Genomic DNA, 22,567 nt, shown 5'->3' with positions numbered 1-22,567 from the left:
TTTGGGTAGCGAAATTTTAATGAGACCTATATACCATTTAGTGAATTGTGAATCAGAATGCATAACGAGTAATCTTTTGTGTACAAAAAGTTATTTCTGCACATGATTTGTAACACCAAGTTTGTCGTTGATGCTTTGATGATTTCTCGTCCATGCCTTATGCTAGTGGTTGACTTGTTCTTATCACCGCGGACGATGTTACTCTCTACTTATCCGTCGGTCGTCACTTCATAATTTTTCATTCATAACCCACGAATGACCTGTCAGTTTCTCTAAAATTAAAATAACGACTTGTCTTTTATATCTTGAATGAAGAACAACTTGTCGTCAATTTCGTAAGGCTTAAACTATATTTAAAGCCCAAGGTTTAAAAGCCCAGCCCAAAAAAATTGGGCCCCACAAAAGCGCAAACTAGAATGTCAAACATAAATCGCACGCCCAAAGATCCTGAAGCCGCGAAACCACAGAACAAACAACTTCTCAATTCATTCCAACCCAAAAGCAACATCCAATAAATATTCTGATTAATACTTTTTTCTTTTTTCTTTTTTAAACACCAAGAACCAAGAAAAGGGAAATCAAAATAAAAAAAAAGGAAAAAAGAAAAGAAAAAAAGAAACAGTTGATTTCTTTTGCATTTGTTATTAGCCCACATCAAATATTCAAGGCCTCAGTTTGACACTCACTCACACCATTCAATAAAAACAAAAGAAAAACAAAATCAATAAGTCTTAAGAAAATTAAAAAAACAAAAAATGGGATGGGTTGTAATTAGAGTCAAGAAGGACTACTACTATTGTTCTGTTCCTGATTTCGCTTTTTACTATTTTCACTTTGTTTTCTCATTTGTATTATTATTATTATTATTATTATTATTATCATCATCATCATTAATATTGACAATATTAAATTTTAAATTTAATTTTATTCTTCTCTCGTCTCAATCTCTCTTTCATCTCTTATCATCATTCATCGTCGTCGCTTTTATTATTCTTCGCATTCATATTATTTTCGTTTTATTCTTTGTTATTTCTTCTCTGCCTCTCCCCCTTTTCTTCACTCACACGATATTTCGTTCTGGAGAGAGAAACTATAATAAAGTAGATTTCTTTTTTTCTTTGAAGAAAGAAACCCTAGATTTTGTGTGATCTGGTGGTGGCTTCAATGGAGGTCGATTCAGACGCCGAGAAAAGTAATGAATGTAAAAAATTTGTTGTCAATAATAATAATAATAATCATTCTAATGAAGGTCAACAAGGAAAGCCCAAACGACAGATGAAGACTCCGTTTCAACTCGAAACCCTCGAGAAAGCCTATGCTTGTTCGTACAAATATCTCTCTTTTTTATGGTTTTTTTTTAGTTTTTTTTTGGATGTGATCGCTAAAATTTCTATATTTGTTGTATTTAGCTCCCATATGTTGAATTCAGTTTGATTTCTTTGTTCAGTTCGTATGTTCTCTGAATATGTATGTTATTTCCTTTCATGATATGTACGTTTAAATTTTCTATTTACTATTTAATTTGGTGTTATATGACTTAAATTTTGTTTAGATTGTTGGTTCAATTTGTTGATTTTTTTTTTGATTGATTGATTCAGCGGAGACATACCCATCTGAGTCTACTCGAGCTGAGCTATCTGAGAAATTAGGCTTATCTGATCGACAGTTGCAGATGTGGTTTTGTCACAGAAGATTGAAGGATAAGAAGGAAAAGGAGAATCCGCCAAAAAAAATGCGAAAAAATGTGGCTGTGGTAATGCCAGAATCTCCTATAGATGAGTTGCGAGCTGGGGCTGAGCCTGGGAGTGATTATGGCTCGGGCTCAGGATCAGGCTCCAGTCCTTATTTAATGGAGCTTAGGAATGCAGTGGGGTCTTCTCGAGGTTTAATGGATGATATGCCAATTGTAAGGAGGTCTTATGAGTCACAACAGTCAATAATGGAACTCAGAGCGATAGCCTGTGTGGAAGCGCAGTTAGGGGAGCCATTGAGAGAGGATGGGCCAATTCTTGGAATGGAGTTTGATTCCTTGCCACCGGATGCTTTTGGGGCGCCAATAGGTAGAACCATAAGCTATGCATTCTGTTATTAGTTTTAGAAAGTAATATGTTTTGTTATTGACCTTCCTGGTTTTCACGGATTTCACTGATGCAACAATGCCTTGGTATAAGGTCTTCATTTAAGAAGATTTATCTAATGTATTTTGATTTTATGGCAAATAGAGTTCCTGCTAATTCTTTTTTTTTTTTAACCTTACTGCATATGAAGCAGGAAGCTCTGAGCAGCAGAAGCGGTCCGGGCATCCTTATGAGAGCAAAATATATGATCGATATGATACCAAGTCAAATAAAGTTGGTTTCTCAATTCTTTGCTTAGATGTTTCTAATGAATATATTTGGCAAGCTACTTGATAGCTAAATCTGTGAGATTGCATTTTTATTTGGATGCTCAACATGCCTTTGGAGTTCATTAGTCTAGGTCTTTTTACTAATGTCAGCAATTAAGATTTTCTCTGTTCTGCTTCTATAACACTGGCTTGAATGAACTGGATATTGTTATTAGCGGCTTCAGTTTTCAACTAAAACTTTGTGTAGTTTTATATCAATATTATCCCTTTTTCTAACTGAAATCTAAAGTGGTCTTCTTTTTCAGCTGAAATTATTTGGCAACAGTTATTAGTTTGATGCCTGAAACTTGATCTGTTTCATTTGAGGTTTTCTTCGCTTTCTTGCGCATTTGTGTTGTGATTGCTACTTGTGAATTTTGGATCTTATACTGTTCTTTCATTTGGTTCCTTCCAATAAAGAATATTGTTCAGTTGCTGTTTGGTTCTATTTCCTTCTTTTTTCTCCACCAGAATGCATGCTAAAGTTGCTTCTTAGGCATCTATAGATATCTTGTTCTTGTAACAGAAAATGAAGACACTGTATGTCTTTTTATATTGTTGATTGTGTTATCCTGGGTTTATTTTTTTCCCCATGTGGACATTTTTTTTTCTTTATTTTTTTTCTAGTGTAAATGCTAGATTTTTTGCAATTAATATAAATTTCATTGTTGAAGTTGTGTGAATCTAATTCCAGGTCATCCCAAGGGCTCACCATGAATATCAGTCTCTCTCAGACCAACCTTATTTTCATGGTTCACCGATTGATGGTTCAAGAGCTAGAACTTCTTTTCTTCATGCAAATGAACCCTCATCAAGAGTTCATGGTGTTCAAGGCCATGTTGCTCGTGTTCGTGTTTTATCTCAACAAGACAAGCCAGCACACATTTTTTCATCACCGAATGGAGGTGAAGACTCTCTCCTACAACGGGAATCAACCTCAAATAATAGAAAAAATGCGCAGTCTACCAGTCACCCAATTTTTGGAACTGAAGATCCTTATTTATTGTCTGATGGGCAAACTTTCAATAATGACGCTGAGCAACGTATGGAGAAGAAACGCAAGGTATCCCTTACTTGCTTATTGGAAATCTATGGAAGGTTACAATATTCAGCCTAGAATTGTACAGCTTCATATTTTTCTTTTAGAAAAATTTCGAGAGTTAAGTGATTGCATTTTAAGTTGCATCTTGTAGTGTGACGAAGCTAGAATTGCAAGGGAAGTTGAAGCCAATGAGATTCGGATACAAAAAGAGCTTGAAAGACAAGATAATCTGAGGCGAAAGGTTTTGTTGTACTACTCCTGATTTGTGCCATGTTGGGGAAACCAATAGCTTTTCATATGCTTATCTTATCTATTTTGCATTCTTAGAATGAGGAAAGAATGAGAAAAGAAATGGAGAAGCATGAGCGTGAAAGAAGGAAGGAAGAAGAAAGGTTGATGCGTGAAAGACAGAGAGAGGAAGAGCGATCACTGCGTGAGCAAAAACGCGAAATGGAACGGAGGGAAAAATTTCTACAGAAAGAATACTTAAGAGTAAGTTTGAGAGGATAACAATAATTTGAATCTACACTTCATCTCATCATTTATTGTTTTTCTTTTGGATAAATGATCTGAACCTTTCTCTCTGTGGGGTGTTGTTCATAGGCTGAAAAAAGGAGGCTCAAAGAAGAGCTTCGCATGGAGAAACAGGCAGCTAAACGTAAAGTTGCCATTGAGAAGGCAACTGCCCGCAAAATGGCTAAAGAATCTATGGATCTTATTGAGGATGAACAATTGGAACTCATGGATTTGGCTGCTGCCAGTAAAGGATTGTCCTCAATAATTCATCTTGACCTTGAAACCTTGCAGAACCTCGATTCTTTCCGAGGTATATCTTGCTTGATATATCTTTCTTATGCGCTTACTTGATTGACTGTCCTTTATCCTTTTTCTTTTGGGTTGACTCTTCGCTTCTATGTTCTTGGAATAAACCAATGAATGAAATTATTATGAGACTATACAATATCAAGCTTTAAAAGGTTTCTGAAAATAAGACCCAACCAGAGAAATGATGATGATTTTTTATCTGCATTTGTGAGAATTTGTGGACATTATTCTTGGAATTTATGTTATTTTCTCCTCATGACCCTAAACAGTTGCCACAGGAACTGAAATCCAGAGCCAAATTTTATTTTATTCTATTTATGTAGATGCAGACCTTGTTCCTTGATAGAAAATCGATGATGTTTCATTCGTTTTATGGTTGTAAATATGGTTTTACATCTTTTCCTGCCATTACTTCATTCAACAATTTTCTGGGATCTTTATAACCTTTCTATCTTATTTAAGATGATAAGCATGAGGCGTTCTTTCTTTTAGTGGCTTTCGTTTCATTAACTATGATAGTGTTCTTCCATTGTCTTTTTGCTAGTTTTCCTGAGCACTGCTGTGCAATTTTTTTGCCTTAGATTCTTTAAGTGTGTTCCCTCCCAAGACTGTGCGACTAAAAAGGCCGTTTTCGGTTCAACCATGGAGTGATTCAGAGGAAAATGTCGGGAACCTTCTCATGGTATGAAATAATAACACTTATGTATTCTTAATTTTTTTTCATTTGCTTTTTATCTTATTTATTTCTTATTTGTGCACCTTTTTTTTTAATTCATTTATTTATTTTATTGGTGGGGGTATTAAATAACTGCATCGTTTTGTTACTTACGCCCTTTCATGAGATGCCTTTTAACAGGTTTTCCTTGTGCCTGGTTTTGACCCTTCTGTCATAAGCTGTGTTGTATAACCTGTGGTGTTATACAACATATCACGTGATCTGTTGGTTATTGTATTGGGGACCGGTCTACCATCATGTCATCTGTTGTTTTTATTGGGCATTAGTCTAGCTTACAACTCTATGCCAAGAATTGAGTCTTTATCTTTATGGTGTTTTTATTGCTTCGTTAAAGCCTCAAATGTGATGGTGTTTCTTTCTTGCTTTTTCCTGTTGTTTTCTTTTCTCTTCACTGTTTCTCTGAAAGATAACTGAAACTAGTATGATGAATTCAATGCCTTCATTTTTGAGGTTCCAACGGTTGACTTGGGTTTTGCAGGTTTGGAGATTTTTTATTACCTTTGCTGATGTTCTTGGGCTATGGCCTTTTACTCTTGATGAGTTTGTGCAAGCGTTTCATGACCATGTGAGTTATGTGTATTTCTTTTTCTTTTAATTCACATTTTTGCACAATTAAAATTTATTTTCATGTAACATTCTTTTTTCAATTCATGTCATTTTGATTGCAGGAATCAAGGTTGTTGGGTGAGATTCATCTTGCGCTGCTGAAATCAATAATAAAAGATATTGAAGATGTTGCCAGGACGCCTTCTACTGGATTAGGAATGAATCAATATTGTGCTGCTAATCCTGAAGGTGGACATCCACGGATCATTGAAGGGGTAAGCTCTGCCTTACACTTACATGTTTACCGGAGTTAGTTATTTGCCATAATTACTATTTTACATTGTTGATAACGCTTTTTTATCTTTCTTTATCTATCAGGCATATGCCTGGGGTTTCGACATACGCAATTGGCAGCAGCTTCTAAATCCCTTAACTTGGCATGAAATATTTCGGCAATTAGCATTATCTGCAGGATTTGGGCCAAAGTTGAAGAAAAGGAGTAGTAAATGGGCCAATGTAGGTGATAATCATGAGGTTCGTATTTTACTTTTGAACATAATTTTTTTGAAATTGGTGTGTTATTGTTCATAGTGGTAATATTAGGTATAGGACATGACGTGGAAGCTGTTTGTAGAGACATGACAGTGATGATCTGAGATATACCACATAAAACTTCCATTAGAGGTTGCTAAGCTCTTTTTTTACACCAGTGGATAATCCTGTTAGAAGAATCTCTGGCCCTTGCCAATATTGTTGGGCAGCTCTGTAGTTTGTTTTGTGTCTTGTTCAGAATGTTAGCTTGCCTATGCTCTAGTTAGTGTCCGATTAATTAAAAGATTGTGGTTGCCTTTTAGTTTTTTTGGACATCATTGGTTAAGAGTAATAGTGGCAGAGTAGCATTCTCCTCGAATATATTTGATTCAGTGACTGCAGCTGTGATAGAATTGCTGAAACTCTTAGATATGTCAGTCGAGTTAATTGCATATTAGGTGTATTGGCATTACATGTCAAATGTGGCTGAATCAGGTTCTAAGGCTTGATCACATTTAGGCACTTAACAGATGAATATTTGTGCCAATTTTGATTTCTTGATTATTCAAAACATAGTCGTATGTAATTTCAGGGAAAAGGTTGTGAAGACATTGTTTCTACCATACGTAATGGTTCAGCAGCTGAAAATGCCTTTGCATGGATGCGAGAAAAAGGCTTGTTACTTCCACGAAGATCTCGGCATAAATTGACTCCTGGAACTGTCAAATTTGCTGCCTTTCATGTTCTTTCACTTGAGGGAAGCAAGGGATTAACTGTGCTAGAACTTGCAGACAAGATTCAGGTGAGCTTAGATTGTTGTTAAATTAGTTAGCTGTTTGTCCTCTGTGCTTTTTCCTGATTTATTGGTTTTTCTGAAAGAAATCTGGACTTCGGGACCTTACAACAAGCAAGACCCCAGAAGCATCAATTTCTGTTGCATTGACGAGGGATACAAAACTTTTTGAAAGGATAGCTCCTTCAACATATTGTGTACGACCTGCCTTTAGGAAGGATCCTGCTGATGCGGAAGCAATACTTGCAGCTGCCAGAAAGAAAATTCGAATATTTGAAAATGGGTTTTTAGGTGGAGAAGATGCTGATGATGTGGAAAGAGACGAGGATTCAGAATGTGATGTTGAAGAGGATCCTGAAGTTGAAGACTTAGCAACCCCTTCAAGTGCAAACAAAAATATTGATCGATATGATGAAGCCAACACTTGTTTAGTGAGTGGAAAAGACAATGCCTGCAAAGATGTTGCATTAAGTGTGCAAAACGAGGTTGACAAAGGTTTTTCATCCTTTTCTTTAAATGATTCCAAGGATGCAAGATGTCAAGGCACTGCTGATAACTATGTTGCTGTTGAAGATTTTGGAGCCAGTCATCTCAATCAAGAAAATATTGAGATTGATGAAAGCAAGCCTGGTGAATCATGGATCCAAGGACTAGCCGAGGGTGATTATTCTCATTTGAGTGTGGAGGAGCGTCTTAATGCCCTTGTTGCTTTAATTGGCATTGCAAATGAAGGAAACTCTATTCGTGCTGTTCTTGAGGTAAGCCTATATTTTTCTTTTTAATCAGTTGATCTGCTTTGTTTATTTTTCTTTTCCTTTTCTGGCTTTTTCTTTGCATGTAATTTGATTTTGAGAGATCTGCAGGATCGTTTGGAAGCAGCCAATGCTCTTAAAAAGCAAATGTGGGCTGAAGCCCAATTAGACAAAAGCCGTCTGAAAGAAGAGAATATAACTAAACTAGATTTTACACCTGCAATGGGAAGCAAAGCTGAAACACATCTAGCTAGTTCTGCAGCGGAGGGTGGCCAAAGCCCATTACCGGTATTTGTAGATAACAAGAATGAGGCATCTCCAAGCCTTGCAGAAGATCAAAAACCCATGTTTGGTTCTCAAGTTTTTCAGAATCATCTAAGTGAATTCCCTAATGAAAGGACCGTAGCGGTTCAAGATCCCTCTACTGGTCTGGATAACCTTGCGACCCAGCAACATGGATATGCTTCAAAAAGGTCACGCTCACAATTGAAAGCTTATATTGCCCATATGGCAGAAGAGATGTATGTATACAGGTCCTTGCCTCTCGGTCAAGATCGCAGACGTAATAGATACTGGCAGTTTGCTACATCTGCTTCTAGAAATGATCCTTGTTCTGGAAGAATCTTCGTTGAATTACATGATGGAACTTGGAGGCTTATTGATACTGTAGAGGTAATTTTTGTACAAATATGTAATTGTAACTTTCCTACTAGATGTTATATCAAATTACTTTTAACTATATGCTCATATAATGATTTTGTTGCATGCATGTTTTTGTCAATTTGTTTTATGTATTTTGTTATTGTTTGTTTGTATACCTGTTCCACGTTACTGACTATATGACTAAAATTAATGTGCCTGTTGTTTATTTATTTATTTATTTATTTTGAAAGTCTATCTACTCTATCTACACAAGATATCTTTAGGAAGATGTAGCATACATGATTGGTATATTTGCATCTGTTTAATGCTTTTATTGACTCTATTCTATCTGTGTAGGCCTTTGATGCTCTATTGTCGTCTTTGGATGCACGTGGGACTAGGGAATCTCATTTGCGCATAATGTTGCAAAAGATTGAGACGTCCTTCAAAGATAAAGTTAGAAGGAACTTGCAAGGCATTGATACTGTAGGTCAAAGTTGGACTGCTATTAAAAATGAAGCTGCTGAAATGGATGTTGATCCTGATTTTGCTAGTTCTGACAGTCCCAGTAGTACAGTTTGTGGTTTAAATTCAGATACACTTGAGACATCTTCTTCTTTCAGAATTGAGCTTGGGAGAAATGAAATCGAGAAGAAAGCTGCCCTGGAAAGGTTCCAAGATTTTCAGTGGTGGATGTGGAGAGAATGTTTCAATTCACTATCACTTTGTGCCTCGAAAAATGAGAAGACAAGGTGCAGGCAGCTTTTGGTCATTTGTGATGTGTGTCTTGATTCTTATCTTTGTGAAGATGCCCATTGCCCTTCTTGTCACCGGACGTTTGGTGCAGTTGATAAGAGTTCTAAATTTTCAGAACATTCCATTCAGTGTGAAGAGAAAACGAAGCTAGGTCTAAGAGACATACATGTGTCTGATTCTTCTCTTCCTCTGGGAATTCGATTGCTTAAGCCCTTGTCTGCTGTGATTGAGGTGAGACTGAGAAGACTTGGATTTTCTTGAAAGTAATTATGTTTAAATAATATCTTTCAGCTTTTCAAAGAGCTGATAATTATTGTTTGTTTATGCTCATATATAATTTGTATTTATTGATTGGCAGGCATACATACCACCAGAAGCACTGGAAGCATCATGGACAGACGAGCGTCGAAAGACTTGGGGAATGAAGTTGAACATGTCATCATCAGCTGAAGAAGTTTTACAGGTTGTGTATAATTTCATTTTTTTGTGACTGGTAAAATTGGAAGTTTAATCAAATAAAAAATCCCTTAGTTCATTATTCCACCGTTACATAATCAAGTTCTTGTGTAGTTATGTCTATCTGTGCATCCATGCAAAATTGTGTATGTTGCAATATATGTAAGTTGACATTTAAGTTTTGGTTGGATGAGTGGCTCACTCAGAGTTTCTTTTGCAGTTATTGACCATCCTTGAGAGTGGCATAAAGCGATCATATTTATCTTCGAACTTTGAGACAACAAAGGAATTACTGGGCTCCTCTTTTACATGTGCTGACCCTTGGTCAGTTCCTATACTTCCATGGATACCAAAAACCACTGCTGCTGTGGCTCTTAGGCTTTTGGAACTTGATGCATCCATAATGTATGTAAAGCCAGAAAAACCTGAGCAATTTGAAGAAGATAAGGAAGCCAACGAACGAGTTGTGAGTTCTTATGCTATTTCTTTTTAATCTGATACCTTGTAGCTCACAGTGTGCCAGTGAAAACTCTCAACCCTGCAATCAAAAAATTCCCTGGTGGTTCTGTCAAACTTGTATCTGGCCATATGTGTATTTGATAAGACAGCTATTTATAATCATCATTTTCTAGGGGAGAAATGAGAAAAAATAGAACAGCTAACCCCCCCATTTTTCCATATGTGCAGATCCCTTCAAGATATTTACCTCTCAAGAACAAAGAGGTTGTTCTAAAAGAACTGGACCAAGATAGACTTGTGAAAGAAGAGAACTACTCTAACCTGGCTGGAAAACGGAAAAACTATAGACGTGGAAAAGGCAATCGTGACCACGGATGGAGTAGGAAGTATCATAAAAAAACTCCGAGTATCACTGCTGATGTTGGCAGGCGGACTGCAAGAGAACATGAGGGTTTAAATCTCCGACTGAAACAGCAGGGATTAAGAACAAATGGTCGAGGTCGCCGAACGGTTAGGAAGAGAGCCGATAGGACATCTAAAAATGAGACATTTCAGGGCCAAATGGGTCATATGGTTATCCCTGACAGTAGTAGTGGATTACATAGAAACTTGGATGAAGAGGAATGGGGTGTTGGAAAAGAAAGGATGATAAATATGGAGGATGCTGAGAACAGCAACAGTGCTGAAGCTGTGGACTCTGACGACAATGTTCAAGCAGTGGAATATGAGCAAGGAAACTGGGAAGTTGGTTTTAATGGTGCTACTAATGGCTGGAACAGGGATGTGATGGAAGTAAGTGATGAGGATGAAGATGCTTTTGGAGATGATGCTGGCATTGAAGAAGCAGTGGATGAATATTCGGAGGGAAATATTGACATGAGTGAGGCCTCTGATCAGAATGGAATCGACGATGGCGTTGACTCTGCTGCTTCAGAGTATAGTGATTGATAATTGTATTTATGGGATTGCTGCTGGTACACAGGCTGCAATATATTTTTGGTGTTGTAGCGGAATTTCTGTATAGGGGAGCAAAAGAACACACCCCTTCTGAATTTTATCGGGGTTCAGAACGAGGAGTTAGAAGTAATTAGATTCGCATTGTAATCCATGTAATTGAGGCTTATTATTTGTAACCTAGCCAGCAATGAGGTCTTTTTCGCCATTATTTATATTAATTTTTTTTTCCTATTTTGTTTTTGAAATACTAGCTGACTCCAAATTTATTTCTTGTGTGTATAATGCAAAGAATATTATTAGTGGTAGAAAAATTTGTTCACAACGGTTGTGTCTAGGTCACGCTGCTTATTCTTGGTATTCAGCGTGGCTTTCGCCGCGGAGCCAAAGGTTGATTTGATTCCAGTTTTCTGGTTGGAAATTTAGGGCGTGTTCGGCGGTGGTATTAAGCATGGGATTGGATAATTTTTTATCCAAGTTTATGTTTGGTCCACGTTGGGCCAAGATAGCATTGCATCATTAATTCTAATAAGGCCATCTCCTGGTCCATGACCCTTGTGGGATAAGCCACTTAAGTTAATTTTGTTAAACTAAACTATATATTATTTATTCATAACATTAATTATTAATTACAAACAAATTATTTTAATTTTTATAATCATAAGAAACAGTTTAATATTATGATTTATAATATTAATAATTTGAAAAAATATTTTAAAACCGTAAAATTTTGATCTTTATTTGAAATTTATATAAGAATATTTACTTCTAAAATAATAATTAAGTAAACACTATTGTTAAATATTGGGAAATTATTAGATTGTCACCCAATGTTTAATGAAAGTTCAAAAATACTCAAAACTTATTGTAAGTATTCTACTTTAAAATATGAAAATATTATCAAGTTTTCAATGTCAAATAAATTTGGAATATAATTTGAACTTAAAAACGAAAGAAAAATTGTTGTAAGTAATATTAGAAAAAATTGCAAAGCTACACCCTTTTATAACTAGATGACATCTTCAGTAGCACCTATCAATTAGCAATTTTAAGAATTGTAGTCGTTATACCTTAATATTTTGTTGTAGCTTAATTTTTTGACATTTTATATAGCTAAACTATTTTTGTTAAAAGATTCTGACTCCGTTAATAATGAAGTATAAAATTCATATACTTTGTGAATATTAGATGGAATGTTGATAATTTTAACGAGTATTTTCAAAGTTTCTTTAAACAAATATAAAGTGAAACAAATATTCTTTCTAAATTTGTGAGGGTATAAATTTGGATTAGAATGGTTCTAATGTAAATATTGATACATTTCTAATTGTATAATGTATGTTAGTGATTGAAAACAAAAAAAAAAAGGTAGAAAATTGATTGTATTGTGAGATGATTGATGAGGGGGGTCAAATTAAATGATGAAAAGCAAATTAAGCAATGCTATCTATATTGAAAATAGAATTATATTTAATAGAAAAGCCAAAAAGATTTAAAAAATTATTTTATAGTGATTTTTTTATTTTATTTTTTTTCATTTTATAATGATGATGTATTATTTTTCGTACTATTTTTTATGGACAGTGATGGTGAATGCTACAGATTCTACTCTCATTTAAGCGGCGCTTGCCACGTGTGCACCACGTCCTAACTGAAACTGAAGAAGTGAATACCGTCCATCAAAAAAAAAAGAAAAAGAAAAAAGGCCACCAAGCAATCCGATTCCGAGGTCTTTTATTAGTTCTCCTTCATCTTCAGTACCAAAACAAAATCTAGGAAAGTAACAGAGAGTGGAAATAGAAAAGTAATGGCAGCTGCAGCTCATCTAACTCTCCTTTTGGTGATTTTATTTTGGTCTTTCACTCTTACATCTCAAAATCAACAACACAGCCAGCAGCATTTGATCGCTGAATTGCAGGACGCCAAGCTCAAAATTGCCGGATTAGGTAATTTCTCTCTTTAGTGTTTGCTATTTCATCTTTTGATAATGTTGACGTTGTCAATTTTATAGTGATATTTTAGACTCCATCGCGTTATTCTGTTCTCACAGAAACCATGCTAGAGGAAAGCATTAGGAAAGTAAATGGCAAGAGTAATTATATAGAGGAGCGCGACAAGCTAGTTGATGACATGACGAATAAGATCCACCATCTCCAATCTCTTCTTTCAAAAATCAAGGTGCCGTGCCTCTTCTCTTCAATCCTTAGGCGCTGTTTGGCACCGATCGATCCGTGTTTTGGATTATTATTGAGTGAAGCATACAAATGATGCAATATAAATGTAGATTTGCGCACTTTAGAATCAATTTCTTCGACGGATAGACAACCTTTGTGTCACATTAAATTTTTGACAATGCATACGGTTCAATTTCAGGATGACTCGTCCCGTGCTGAGGAAAGGCTAAATGCTCTGGAAGAAGAGGTTAGTCACGAATAGGATATTCATCTTTCTGTTGGTGCATCGCCTTTCTCAAAATACATGGTAGTATTTATATTTGTTATTCTGTTTTTCACTTGTTGATCGTTTAACTGATTTGATAAGTAGGATAATGTTGCCTAGATACGACTTCTATGGGCTGCTTCCCGGAAGAACAACTTTGATATTCACAATTTAGAATCGAAAGCTCTGGATGCTGAGGACAGATTGGAAGAGGTTTCTTTACAAGTTGAAAAGGTGAATGCTTTTGCTCATCCCCATATCATTTGGTGACAACTTCCTGTCTCGCTGGTTCTAACTCATGAATGGTGGGATTCTTTTCATTGTTTTGAGATGCCATTTTAGGATCTGAGCTTGTTACATGGCTTTCTTTTGATTTGTTTGTCACCGCTAGATGTCAGAGATTGTTACAGAACAGTGGATTCAGATTCAACATCTTGAGCAGGCTCTTCATATGGCAGAAGTATGCATGGTCGTCCCAAGTTATTTCAATGATATCCTCAGTTCTTCAGGATTTAGGAAAATAAGGCTGTGTGCATCTCTGTTGATGCCCTGACAGTTTATTCTTATTATCTCCTTTTTTGCTGATGATTCTCTTATAGTTGAGGGCAGCAAACGTCCAAAGGCAACTGATGTATGCCAGATGCACATTCTTGAAGGTAATATCAATTGTTGGAAATTTGCAGAGATGTTAATCCATCTTTGTTAATTTATTTGAATTTTTTAAAGAAAATATTGGTAAAGTCTTAATCTTTGCATATCCATTTATTATTGTTGGTCTATATTCAATAGTTTTCATAATATGACGCATATTTCTAATTTTCCACGTGAATTGCAGTTTGTCAAAGACTTTTCTGAAAAACATCTTCCAAAGCTCACTGGGATGTTGGTACCTTATTTACCAGGCAAAGGGTCTATTTTGATCTCCTTTATGTCTCAAGTTCAACATCAATTTAAGCGATTCTTTTTGGCTTTTAAAAAGTTTCACCATGAGGTTTGTATTCACTCACTCACATCTGCTAAGCAAAGAGTTGTCGTTTGAAAGATAAAATTATACTTTTATTGCTGTACTAGGGATATTCTAAACTATATTGCTGTAATTATGTGTGCCATTTTCCATTGAATCACTGACAGGTGTTTTGCCTTTAGAAAAACTTTAAATGCGATGCTAACACAAAAACCTTGGTTAATTTTCTGTTTCTGACATTGTAATTGAACCAAATACAGAGGTTGCAAGCACTCGTGCACCTAGAAATTACCAGTTACTGCTTTACTAGGGATATTCTAAACTATTCTAAACTAAACTATACAGAGTTGTCGTTTGAAAGATAAAATTATACTTTTATTGCTGTACTAGGGATATTCTAAACTAAATTGCTGTAATTATGTGTGCCATTTTCCATTGAATCACTGACAGGTGTCTTGCCTTTAGAAAAACTTTAAATGCGATGCTAACACAAAAACCTTGGTTAATTTTCTGTTTCTGACATTGTAATTGAACCAAATACAGAGGTTCCAAGCACTCGTGCACCTAGAAATTACTAGTTACTGCTTTACTAGGGATATTCTAAACTATTCTAAACTAAACTATACAGAGTTGTCGTTTGAAAGATAAAATTATACTTTTATTGCTGTACTAGGGATATTCTAAACTAAATTGCTGTAATTATGTGTGCCATTTTCCATTGAATCACTGACAGGTGTCTTGCCTTTAGAAAAACTTTAAATGCGATGCTAACACAAAAACCTTGGTTAATTTTCTGTTTCTGACATTGTAATTGAACCAAATACAGAGGTTGCGAGCACTCGTGCACCTAGAAATTACCAGTTACTGCTTTACTAGGGATATTCTAAACTATACAGAGTTGTCGTTTGAAAGATAAAATTATACTTTTATTGCTGTACTAGGGATATTCTAAACTATATTGCTGTAATTATGTGTGCCATTTTCCATTGAATCACTGACAGGTGTTTTGCCTTTAGAAAAACTTTAAATGCAATGATAACATAAAAACCTTGGTTAATTTTCTGTTTCTGACATTGTAATTGAACCAAATACAGAGGTTGCGAGCACTCGTGCACCTAGAAATTACCAGTTACTGCTTTACTAGGGATATTCTAAACTATTCTAAACTAAACTATGCAGAGTTGTCGTTTGAAAGATAAAATTATACTTTTATTGCTGTACTAGGGATATTCTAAACTATATTGCTGTAATTATGTGTGCCATTTTCCATTGAATCACTGACAGGTGTTTTGCCTTTAGAAAAACTTTAAATGCAATGCTAACATAAAAACCTTGGTTAATTTTCTGTTTCTGACATTGTAATTGAACCAAATACAGAGGTTGCGAGCACTCGTGCACCTAGAAATTACCAGTTACTGCTTTATTGTCCGGTCACTACATTGCCTAAGCCACACCCAGTCCAAGGAACCCTAATAGTTTAGATATAGCAGCAGAACTTTCATGTTCATATGGATAAACAGGATTTAACTCTATGTTACATTCTATTTGCAGTTGCAAGGATTCATCAAGCAAGAAATGGTTAAAAACAAATTGACCGCAGCTCTTGCCAATGAGGAAGTGGTATTTTTTGTGGTAAGCTTTGTAGATTTTACCCCTTTTGGTAATTGATATCATTTTTATTGACTCGGCTTTGTGGATCCTGTCATCCACGTTCCAGTTCTCACTCTTGATCTTCTAATGTAACTAAATTGCTGGCATTCTAGGCTTCTGCTTTAATCACCTTCCCAATATTGGCTGCATGGGTGTTGCTTTCATCACAATTCAGCAAGTTATAGAAAGTTTTGCTCTTTAAGGAGGCAACTTGCTTCTCAGGAAGAGGATATTTGTCCAAACCAGTCGTTTTCTTTTTTAAGTTCCAGAAAGAAAGGAATAGCTTGTGCAGTGCTCGTTGTCTTGCTGACTGCTCGTCACATGAATTAATTCATGTCAAGTATCTTACTGGTAGTAGTTTAGAATGCCAGTTACTAACCATTTAATTTGCTGCTACATCTAGTGGTGCATGGATTCTTCATACTTGACTGACTGATGTAATAATTCCATTTGTAGCAACATGAAGTTGAACTCTTAGGTTGAAAGAGTTGTTTCAACATTTCATTATCTTAAATGCAAAATATTAAGGATATTAAAGACATTTCACCTTAAGTTCTTAGAATTCAAAATTTTCGACCGTGTCGTTGACCTGGCAACTTTGGTCAGTTTCGAGTTGCACGGAAATCTTGTCCAAAACAATAGTGTTATCAAACGAAATTTCTCGTGTCAAATGAGAAATTTCTCATTTACAACAACAAAATTCTTCGACGATGTCAATTCTGCCCAAGTTGTCATTTGTTCTAAATGAGAATTCTCATTTTTTTATGATGTGAAAACTTTAGAGGCAATAAAAGATTTTGCCCTTTAATTTACATTCAATCAATTGGCAAGTGGCAAGAGCAAAAGCACCGACAATTTTGTGGACGAAAGATGATTTTACAAAATATTTGGCACAACTTAAAAAGACAAATAGTTTGCTCCATTATCATCAGACTCAGATACATGGCTCATATTTCAGCCAAAGGGCTTTATTGAGAACAATTTAGTGATGGATGACACAACATGGGAACAAAAACTGCAAGCTTTGACACACGTCTTGACAAGCCCCACAAATTCACCACCGCTCCACTCACAGTTGTTCGTCTCCTCACAAATCCCATGCTACCTGAACTGGGATTATCCTCCTGTTTTCTGCACCAAATTTCGTTATATTCACTGGAGGTGGGGTCTCTCTCTATTCCTCAGAAGGGTCTCGAGATTTGGGCTTCCTCAGACTTCCTGGAGATCAAAGTGCCCGTATCAGCAGCCTCCGCCTTTGACTCTGGCAAAGGGAGTGGAGGAAGCTAAGTGGGGAGATGAGGAGAAAAGAGAGTATGTTAGGAAACGATTGCAAAGAAAACGCCTCGGATGTCACGTCAATCCTTTGATTCCTATTTTGGTGCCTAATCTTTTGTTGTTTTCTCTCTTCTTTTGGGACCCATTTGCAGCTAATGGCTCTTGATTTCACTTTGTATTGCAGTGACATGGGTTTTAAATGATGGATGATTGTTTGTGTAACCGTTGTTAGTATTCGGTTCTGTGTCAACGGCAAATTTTTTGTGTTGATTTTACTTTTTAGAGTTCGATTTTGGTCTCAATGGGTCATTTTTTTTTTTTTTTTTTTCATGACCATTGCAATTTGCAATGCAACACTTGGGAAGTTGAACACCCCGACCAATTGCAGACCCGTTGAGGGCAAGATTGGACTACAAGCCCAAGCTCATCAGTAGAATAATAAAAATCGAGTAGCCTCACTTGCCCGGTACTGTGACCCAAAAGCATCGTAGAGGGGCCCGTAATAATTATAAAGAGACGAGGAAATAACGAATATTTGCAATCGGAAAATGAAAACAAAATTGCACGGACAAATTTCTCCTTTATATTCTATCTCTGTCTTTCCCTTTCGCCTTGGAGTCGAGTAGGAAACTCCCCTTGCGCTGATCACGGAACAAATTAACAAACAAACTCACTTAACCCCCCCGCAAAGCAAGCCAAAAAAAAAGGCTTTGGTAGATTGCTCCAACAAATATGTTGACAAAGTTTTTTTTTTTTTTTTTTTTTTTATATTAATCACGAGGTATTTTGTAGAGGCCCTCAACTGTGGGAGGCACTTTTAAATTCGTACCACAATTCAGATTAGAAGTTCCCGCTCGAATCGGGAGGTACATGTTCTCCCAACAAAGGCGACTTCCCTGCGACTCGAATTAGAGAACAAATCTAATCAAATCACTTAAGGGGACTCCATTATCAGTGGAGCCAATATTTTATTAGTATGTTGACAAAGTTAATAAAGCATTTCTGTGAAAATGTCACCGCCTCTTTCTTTCATTTATTAATTGTTTATCTCTTCATCTGAAATTTTATTAACTCCTCTCCACGACGTGTTACTTTCTAATAGCCCACCAATGCATCAATGACCAACCATAATACTGTACTTAAAGAATATACCCAAACTATTAACTATACCATTCATTACACCGTCTCTGAGCCTCAGCTCCCGTCCAGAAAACGACAACGTTTATAGCTCTAAGATTTTTACTACACAATTTACTTTACCCAATCATCCGTCAGTGATCGGACAGCTTCTTCAAGGTTTTACTGCTTTATTACGCACTAGTCATTACTATTTAAGTTTTTGCTTTAGGAAAATTTGAACCTACATTAATCTTTTTCCTTCTCTCTCTTTCTTTCTCTCTCTCTCTTTTTTTTTTTTTTTTTCTTTTGTGCTTCTTAGGCTTAGGTGGGAAGAGGGGCCATGTTCTTAGTTGAAATATGTGTCATGATAAAAGGAAAAAGAAAAAGAGAGTTGACACATGAATTGTGTATATGAAATAGAAACTTCTTCCTTTTTTTTTTTTTTTTTTTTTTTTTTACTTTGTTATTTTGACTTTAGACTGAGCTATTATTATAGGTACTTTTCCTTGCCTCCAACCTTGAGCTGTTGCGCCAATCGTTGTCATAAATTTCATCGAGTCATTAGGTAATGAAATAAAAAGTTGTAAATATAATGCCTAAATCCGGATGAAAATAATTAAGCGGATCTAGTTGCTCTCCTTCAATTTTTTTTGGTCCGTATCATGTAGATGAGTTAAGTTTGTTGCACCGATCTTGCAAGACGTTTCACCATTACTATGGTTCTAGCTGTTAGCATTGAATTGTTTGCTGCTATATTAGCTTTCAGTCCATACATGCGTTGGATAAAGCCTGAACCCATCTCACTAATTTGGTAAATTAAAGCAACTCTTTTACAAAGTAATTTCTTAATATTTGAAGTTTTAGAATAGTTAAGTTTAATTAAAGATAGGACCTCAGATTTCATTGTGCACTAGCTATCAAAATTAAACAGCTATGCAAATTTTATATGGGGCAACACAAAAAGATGTAAACCAACAATTTGCCAACACAAATTATGTTGTTGCCTTGGCAAGTCAAAATGTCAAAAGAAGCCCGCCAGCCAGCCCATGTAAATATATGTCCACACTCGACAGCCAATAAATGATTACGCAACACAAGGAAGCATGCTCATTTCAGGACAGTGATTGTTGGGTAATTGGCCAACTCCCCTTTGATTGACAACATTAATCCTAATATCTTGCTTGCTTAAAACAGAAGGCAATAGAAGTATAGAAAGGAAAAAAAAAATCAATTCACCTCTAACTAATCTTACCGGTTACAATTCCTAAAGTGTTGTGACTTATTTTTTTTTTAATTAACTTTTTCTCCACTCAAAATAATGAAAGATCTAATAATAATTATGAAGGATAAAATAAATAAATAATTGAAATATTGCAAATAAGGATTAGAGAAAGGGTTGGGCTCCCTATTGATTGTGGGTCCAAGTCTTAACTGTGGAAGCACCGTAATATCGGACTCGGACGGGCGCGTGAGTCGCGTGGAGTTAAGGGTCCATCATCAATAGTCCATAGGGTTAGACAAAGCGTACAGGGCACATGCTGCGAGCACTTAATGCCATTATATGACGGCCCCACGGCTCCATTTGCCCCAACCCACTCCTCAATCCACGCATAATTACTCGGTCACCCCTAATCATCTGAAATCCCCGTTATACCCTTCCCCTCAAAGCTTTTTCGTGATTGCATTGAGTAGTAACTGGAAAAAAAAAAAAAAAATTCCCCCATTTTAGGGAATAATCATGAACCCCACAGGTTAATTAAGTGCACGAGTAACTGAGGGTTTACTACTGTAGCATTTCAAATCATTGTGGTGGATTAGTTAATTACCTCGGGATTCTTTGCTAGCTTTGGGGCTAGTAAGTTTTTGTTTGATTATGCTTTATAAAGCTAAATCAATTTTAATTTGCTTAAAATACACGGGGGAAGGGAAAAAAAAAAAAAAAAAAAGAATAATGAAAAGAGGGTGAGGGTCTCCTCTCAGCACATAACTTAGCCTATATTTATTTATGTCGTTTTGCGCAATGGATGTGCGTAAAGAGCTGCAAAAAAACTTTCTTAAAGGGTCAGCACTCAGCAGTATGATTAAAAATGAAACAGATATGAAAGAGCGGATTTGTAAAGTGGGGCCCCAAAGGGACCACAATCATCGCCCATTCTACAGTCCCATTTGCAACTAATTAGTAGAAAAAATTGAACCAAGAGAAGGTGAGAGATTTTATTATTATTATTTTATTATTTTAATCCTCAAAGGAGAGACTCTCCACAGGTCATTCTATATAAAGATATTGTATAAGCAAAGCTTTAGCTCCCAGGCGGCCAGGCCATTACTACTAGACAGTCTAGAATTGTATCCTTTCCCACACCTTTGCCATTACTCATGGCTCTTTCTGCAGCAAAACTCGTCAGTTTCATTTGTCTACTGGCATTCCTCTCTGTGCAAGTTCATGCCAGAGAAAGCCAGTTCTTCAGCAAAGTTCCAAGCTCCAGCAGCAACAACTATGTTCAAGTGACACCCGACAACAAAGAGCAACAAAGCTTGAGCAAGCAACAGCAAGAGCCTACGAGCTTTGTACCCGAGACCCAAAAGACGACAGCACTCAACAAACAACAAGAGCCGACTTTCATCCCAGAGACTCAAAACGGCTACGGGTTGTACGGCCAAAAGAATAATGATCAGTTCCCCACCACAACCTCTGCTGCTGACGTCAAATACGAGCCTTACACCACCCCCATCACTAGCACCCCCACCGGAACCTTCGAACCTTACACTACTCCGACCACCTCCGCCGCCGTGCAATACGAACCCTACACAACCCCCATTACCAGCACCCCCACCGGAACTTTTGAACCCTACAAAACTCCCACCACCAGCTACAACAACCCTAACAAGTACAACTTCAATAACAACAGATACTATTACAACAACAACGGTTTTCAGACAGAGCAAGAGAGGTTGGGTGACTCGAAATTCCAAGAAAGTGGCTACAGAAGCAACCAGAACAGTTACAACAACAATAATGCTGAGAAGAAAGGGATGAGTGACACGAGGTTTTTGGAGAATGGCAAGTACTATTACGACGTCAACAACGAGAAAAATTACAATCCAAATCAGTACCAGCAGCAGCAGAATTCGAGGGGTTACTACAATGAGAACACTTACGAGTACAATAACAACAACTTCCAGAATGAAGAGAACGAGTTTGATGAACTCCCCTGAACATGATGCCTCTAGCCGGTCTACAATTATGTGCGTGGTGTTGATCAGATGCTAAGTTATGTTTAATTAATAGGAAAGAGTAAGCAAATAGATTTATTTTATTATATCTGGGCTTTCTTGTTGTTCATTTTGTTATCGTGTACTTTCGGGGTTTGCATAGTCTCATCACTCATGCTGCTTTGAAAAAGCTAAGGTATGAAATTTATAAGCTTGTTTTGTCTTTGTTTATGAACATTGAAAATTAATTAATAAAGTGTATACTTTTACTTAATATATATATATATATATATATCTAGTTTTTCTGTTTATTTCAGCTCAAGATTGTAATTTCAAGTTACCGCATAATTTTTATCAGCTCAATTTAGTAGCAGTAATTAATAGGAGATAGATCTTCAGTCTTTACTTTGATTTGGTCTTTGTGTGTTCCTCATGGTTTACAAAATTGTAAAAGCAAAGCTTTCGGTTTAATTAATTGGTAGAAGGAGTTGGAGTCTATGCATGCAGCAGCATCATCTCAATCAGTCTCCTTACTTAGTTAAAATTTAATTATTTTTAACTTTTATTATCTGATAACTGCCGATGCAAAGCAAGGCCTAATTGATATTGGGTCTAATGTATATTTTCGCATCTGCTCTAACTAAGAGCTTCAACCTTGTCGGTGCATACACACACACATCACCATCCAAGCAGTCCAAAAAATGAGTGGAGGATATATACATGATGTTTCCTTTTTGTTTTCTATATATATATATATATATATATATATACACACACTGTATATATCCCTTAATCCTTACCACCATTGGATTTGTCTTCCGTTTTGACGGGGGAAAATTTTTTTAACTCCTAATAAAGGACAAAAATCGCAACAAGAATTGAATTCCAAGTTTGAAACCAAGGGCTTCTGTGATTTGCCGTGCTACACAATGAAAATATGCGTTGGCCAGCACCTAGCGCCGAGCACCGCAAATTTCAGTTTCATTTTTCAAACGTATAGACAGTGCCTAAGTTTGTAGGCACTAAATT

At 36.3% G+C, this 22,567-nt stretch overlaps 4 protein-coding genes across 6 annotated transcripts; all 4 read left to right on the top strand.

Moving 5' to 3' along the window:
* The first annotated feature begins 496 nt into the window (after nt 1-496).
* Nucleotides 497-11,152, top strand: LOC102609052 (homeobox-DDT domain protein RLT1). 2 transcript variants are annotated; one of them, XM_006467666.4, is made up of 18 exons: nt 497-1,321; nt 1,599-2,060; nt 2,269-2,351; nt 3,081-3,449; nt 3,580-3,669; nt 3,756-3,920; nt 4,032-4,254; nt 4,835-4,935; nt 5,468-5,554; nt 5,658-5,810; nt 5,914-6,069; nt 6,659-6,868; nt 6,946-7,617; nt 7,723-8,283; nt 8,611-9,240; nt 9,368-9,472; nt 9,686-9,931; nt 10,153-11,152. In XM_006467666.4, the coding sequence occupies exons 1-18, from the start codon at nt 1,165-1,167 to the stop codon at nt 10,870-10,872; spliced, it is 5,190 nt and encodes a 1,729-aa protein (XP_006467729.1). In that variant the 5' UTR covers nt 497-1,164; the 3' UTR covers nt 10,873-11,152. The 2 variants fall into 2 exon arrangements, with proteins under 2 accessions (XP_006467729.1, XP_006467730.1); XM_006467667.4 differs by having other exon boundaries at nt 498-1,321; nt 2,272-2,351.
* A 1,391-nt stretch (nt 11,153-12,543) lies between these two features.
* Nucleotides 12,544-16,472, top strand: LOC102609524 (uncharacterized). 2 transcript variants are annotated; one of them, XM_006467668.4, is made up of 9 exons: nt 12,544-12,824; nt 12,929-13,056; nt 13,252-13,299; nt 13,438-13,551; nt 13,709-13,777; nt 13,917-13,973; nt 14,153-14,308; nt 15,833-15,913; nt 16,045-16,472. In XM_006467668.4, exons 1-9 carry the CDS (start codon nt 12,686-12,688, stop codon nt 16,114-16,116), a joined length of 864 nt encoding a protein of 287 aa, XP_006467731.1. In that variant the 5' UTR covers nt 12,544-12,685; the 3' UTR covers nt 16,117-16,472. The 2 variants fall into 2 exon arrangements, with proteins under 2 accessions (XP_006467731.1, XP_006467732.1); XM_006467669.3 differs by having other exon boundaries at nt 12,676-12,824; nt 12,901-13,056.
* Nucleotides 16,473-16,704: 232 nt separating this feature from the next.
* Nucleotides 16,705-17,490, top strand: LOC102610215 (hypothetical protein). The gene has a single exon (XM_006467671.4). The coding sequence runs from the start codon at nt 16,920-16,922 to the stop codon at nt 17,370-17,372; it is 453 nt and encodes a 150-aa protein (XP_006467734.1). The 5' UTR covers nt 16,705-16,919; the 3' UTR covers nt 17,373-17,490.
* Nucleotides 17,491-20,540: 3,050 nt separating this feature from the next.
* LOC102610522 (protein E6) lies at nt 20,541-21,812 on the top strand. Its single transcript, XM_006467672.4, has one exon. It carries the CDS (start codon nt 20,702-20,704, stop codon nt 21,539-21,541), a length of 840 nt encoding a protein of 279 aa, XP_006467735.1. The 5' UTR covers nt 20,541-20,701; the 3' UTR covers nt 21,542-21,812.
* Nucleotides 21,813-22,567: the final 755 nt, after the last annotated feature.

Source organism: Citrus sinensis, chromosome 2, assembly GCF_022201045.2.
Source record: "Citrus sinensis cultivar Valencia sweet orange chromosome 2, DVS_A1.0, whole genome shotgun sequence".
Classification (NCBI taxonomy): Eukaryota; Viridiplantae; Streptophyta; class Magnoliopsida; order Sapindales; family Rutaceae; genus Citrus; species Citrus sinensis.
This window is presented reverse-complemented; position numbering and strand designations above follow the sequence as displayed.

Coding starts and splice junctions, on each gene's coding strand:
- LOC102609052 (XM_006467666.4), top strand. CDS start 1,165: ATGGAGGTCGATTCAGACGCCGAGAAAAGTAATGAATGTAAAAAATTT. Junction 2,061..2,268: donor TGCTTTTGGGGCGCCAATAG/GTAGAACCATAA, acceptor CTGCATATGAAG/CAGGAAGCTCTGAGCAGCAG. Junction 9,473..9,685: donor CAGCTGAAGAAGTTTTACAG/GTTGTGTATAAT, acceptor TTTCTTTTGCAG/TTATTGACCATCCTTGAGAG.
- LOC102609524 (XM_006467668.4), top strand. CDS start 12,686: ATGGCAGCTGCAGCTCATCTAACTCTCCTTTTGGTGATTTTATTTTGG. Junction 12,825..12,928: donor GCTCAAAATTGCCGGATTAG/GTAATTTCTCTC, acceptor CTGTTCTCACAG/AAACCATGCTAGAGGAAAGC. Junction 13,300..13,437: donor TAAATGCTCTGGAAGAAGAG/GTTAGTCACGAA, acceptor AATGTTGCCTAG/ATACGACTTCTATGGGCTGC.
- LOC102610215 (XM_006467671.4), top strand. CDS start 16,920: ATGGATGACACAACATGGGAACAAAAACTGCAAGCTTTGACACACGTC.
- LOC102610522 (XM_006467672.4), top strand. CDS start 20,702: ATGGCTCTTTCTGCAGCAAAACTCGTCAGTTTCATTTGTCTACTGGCA.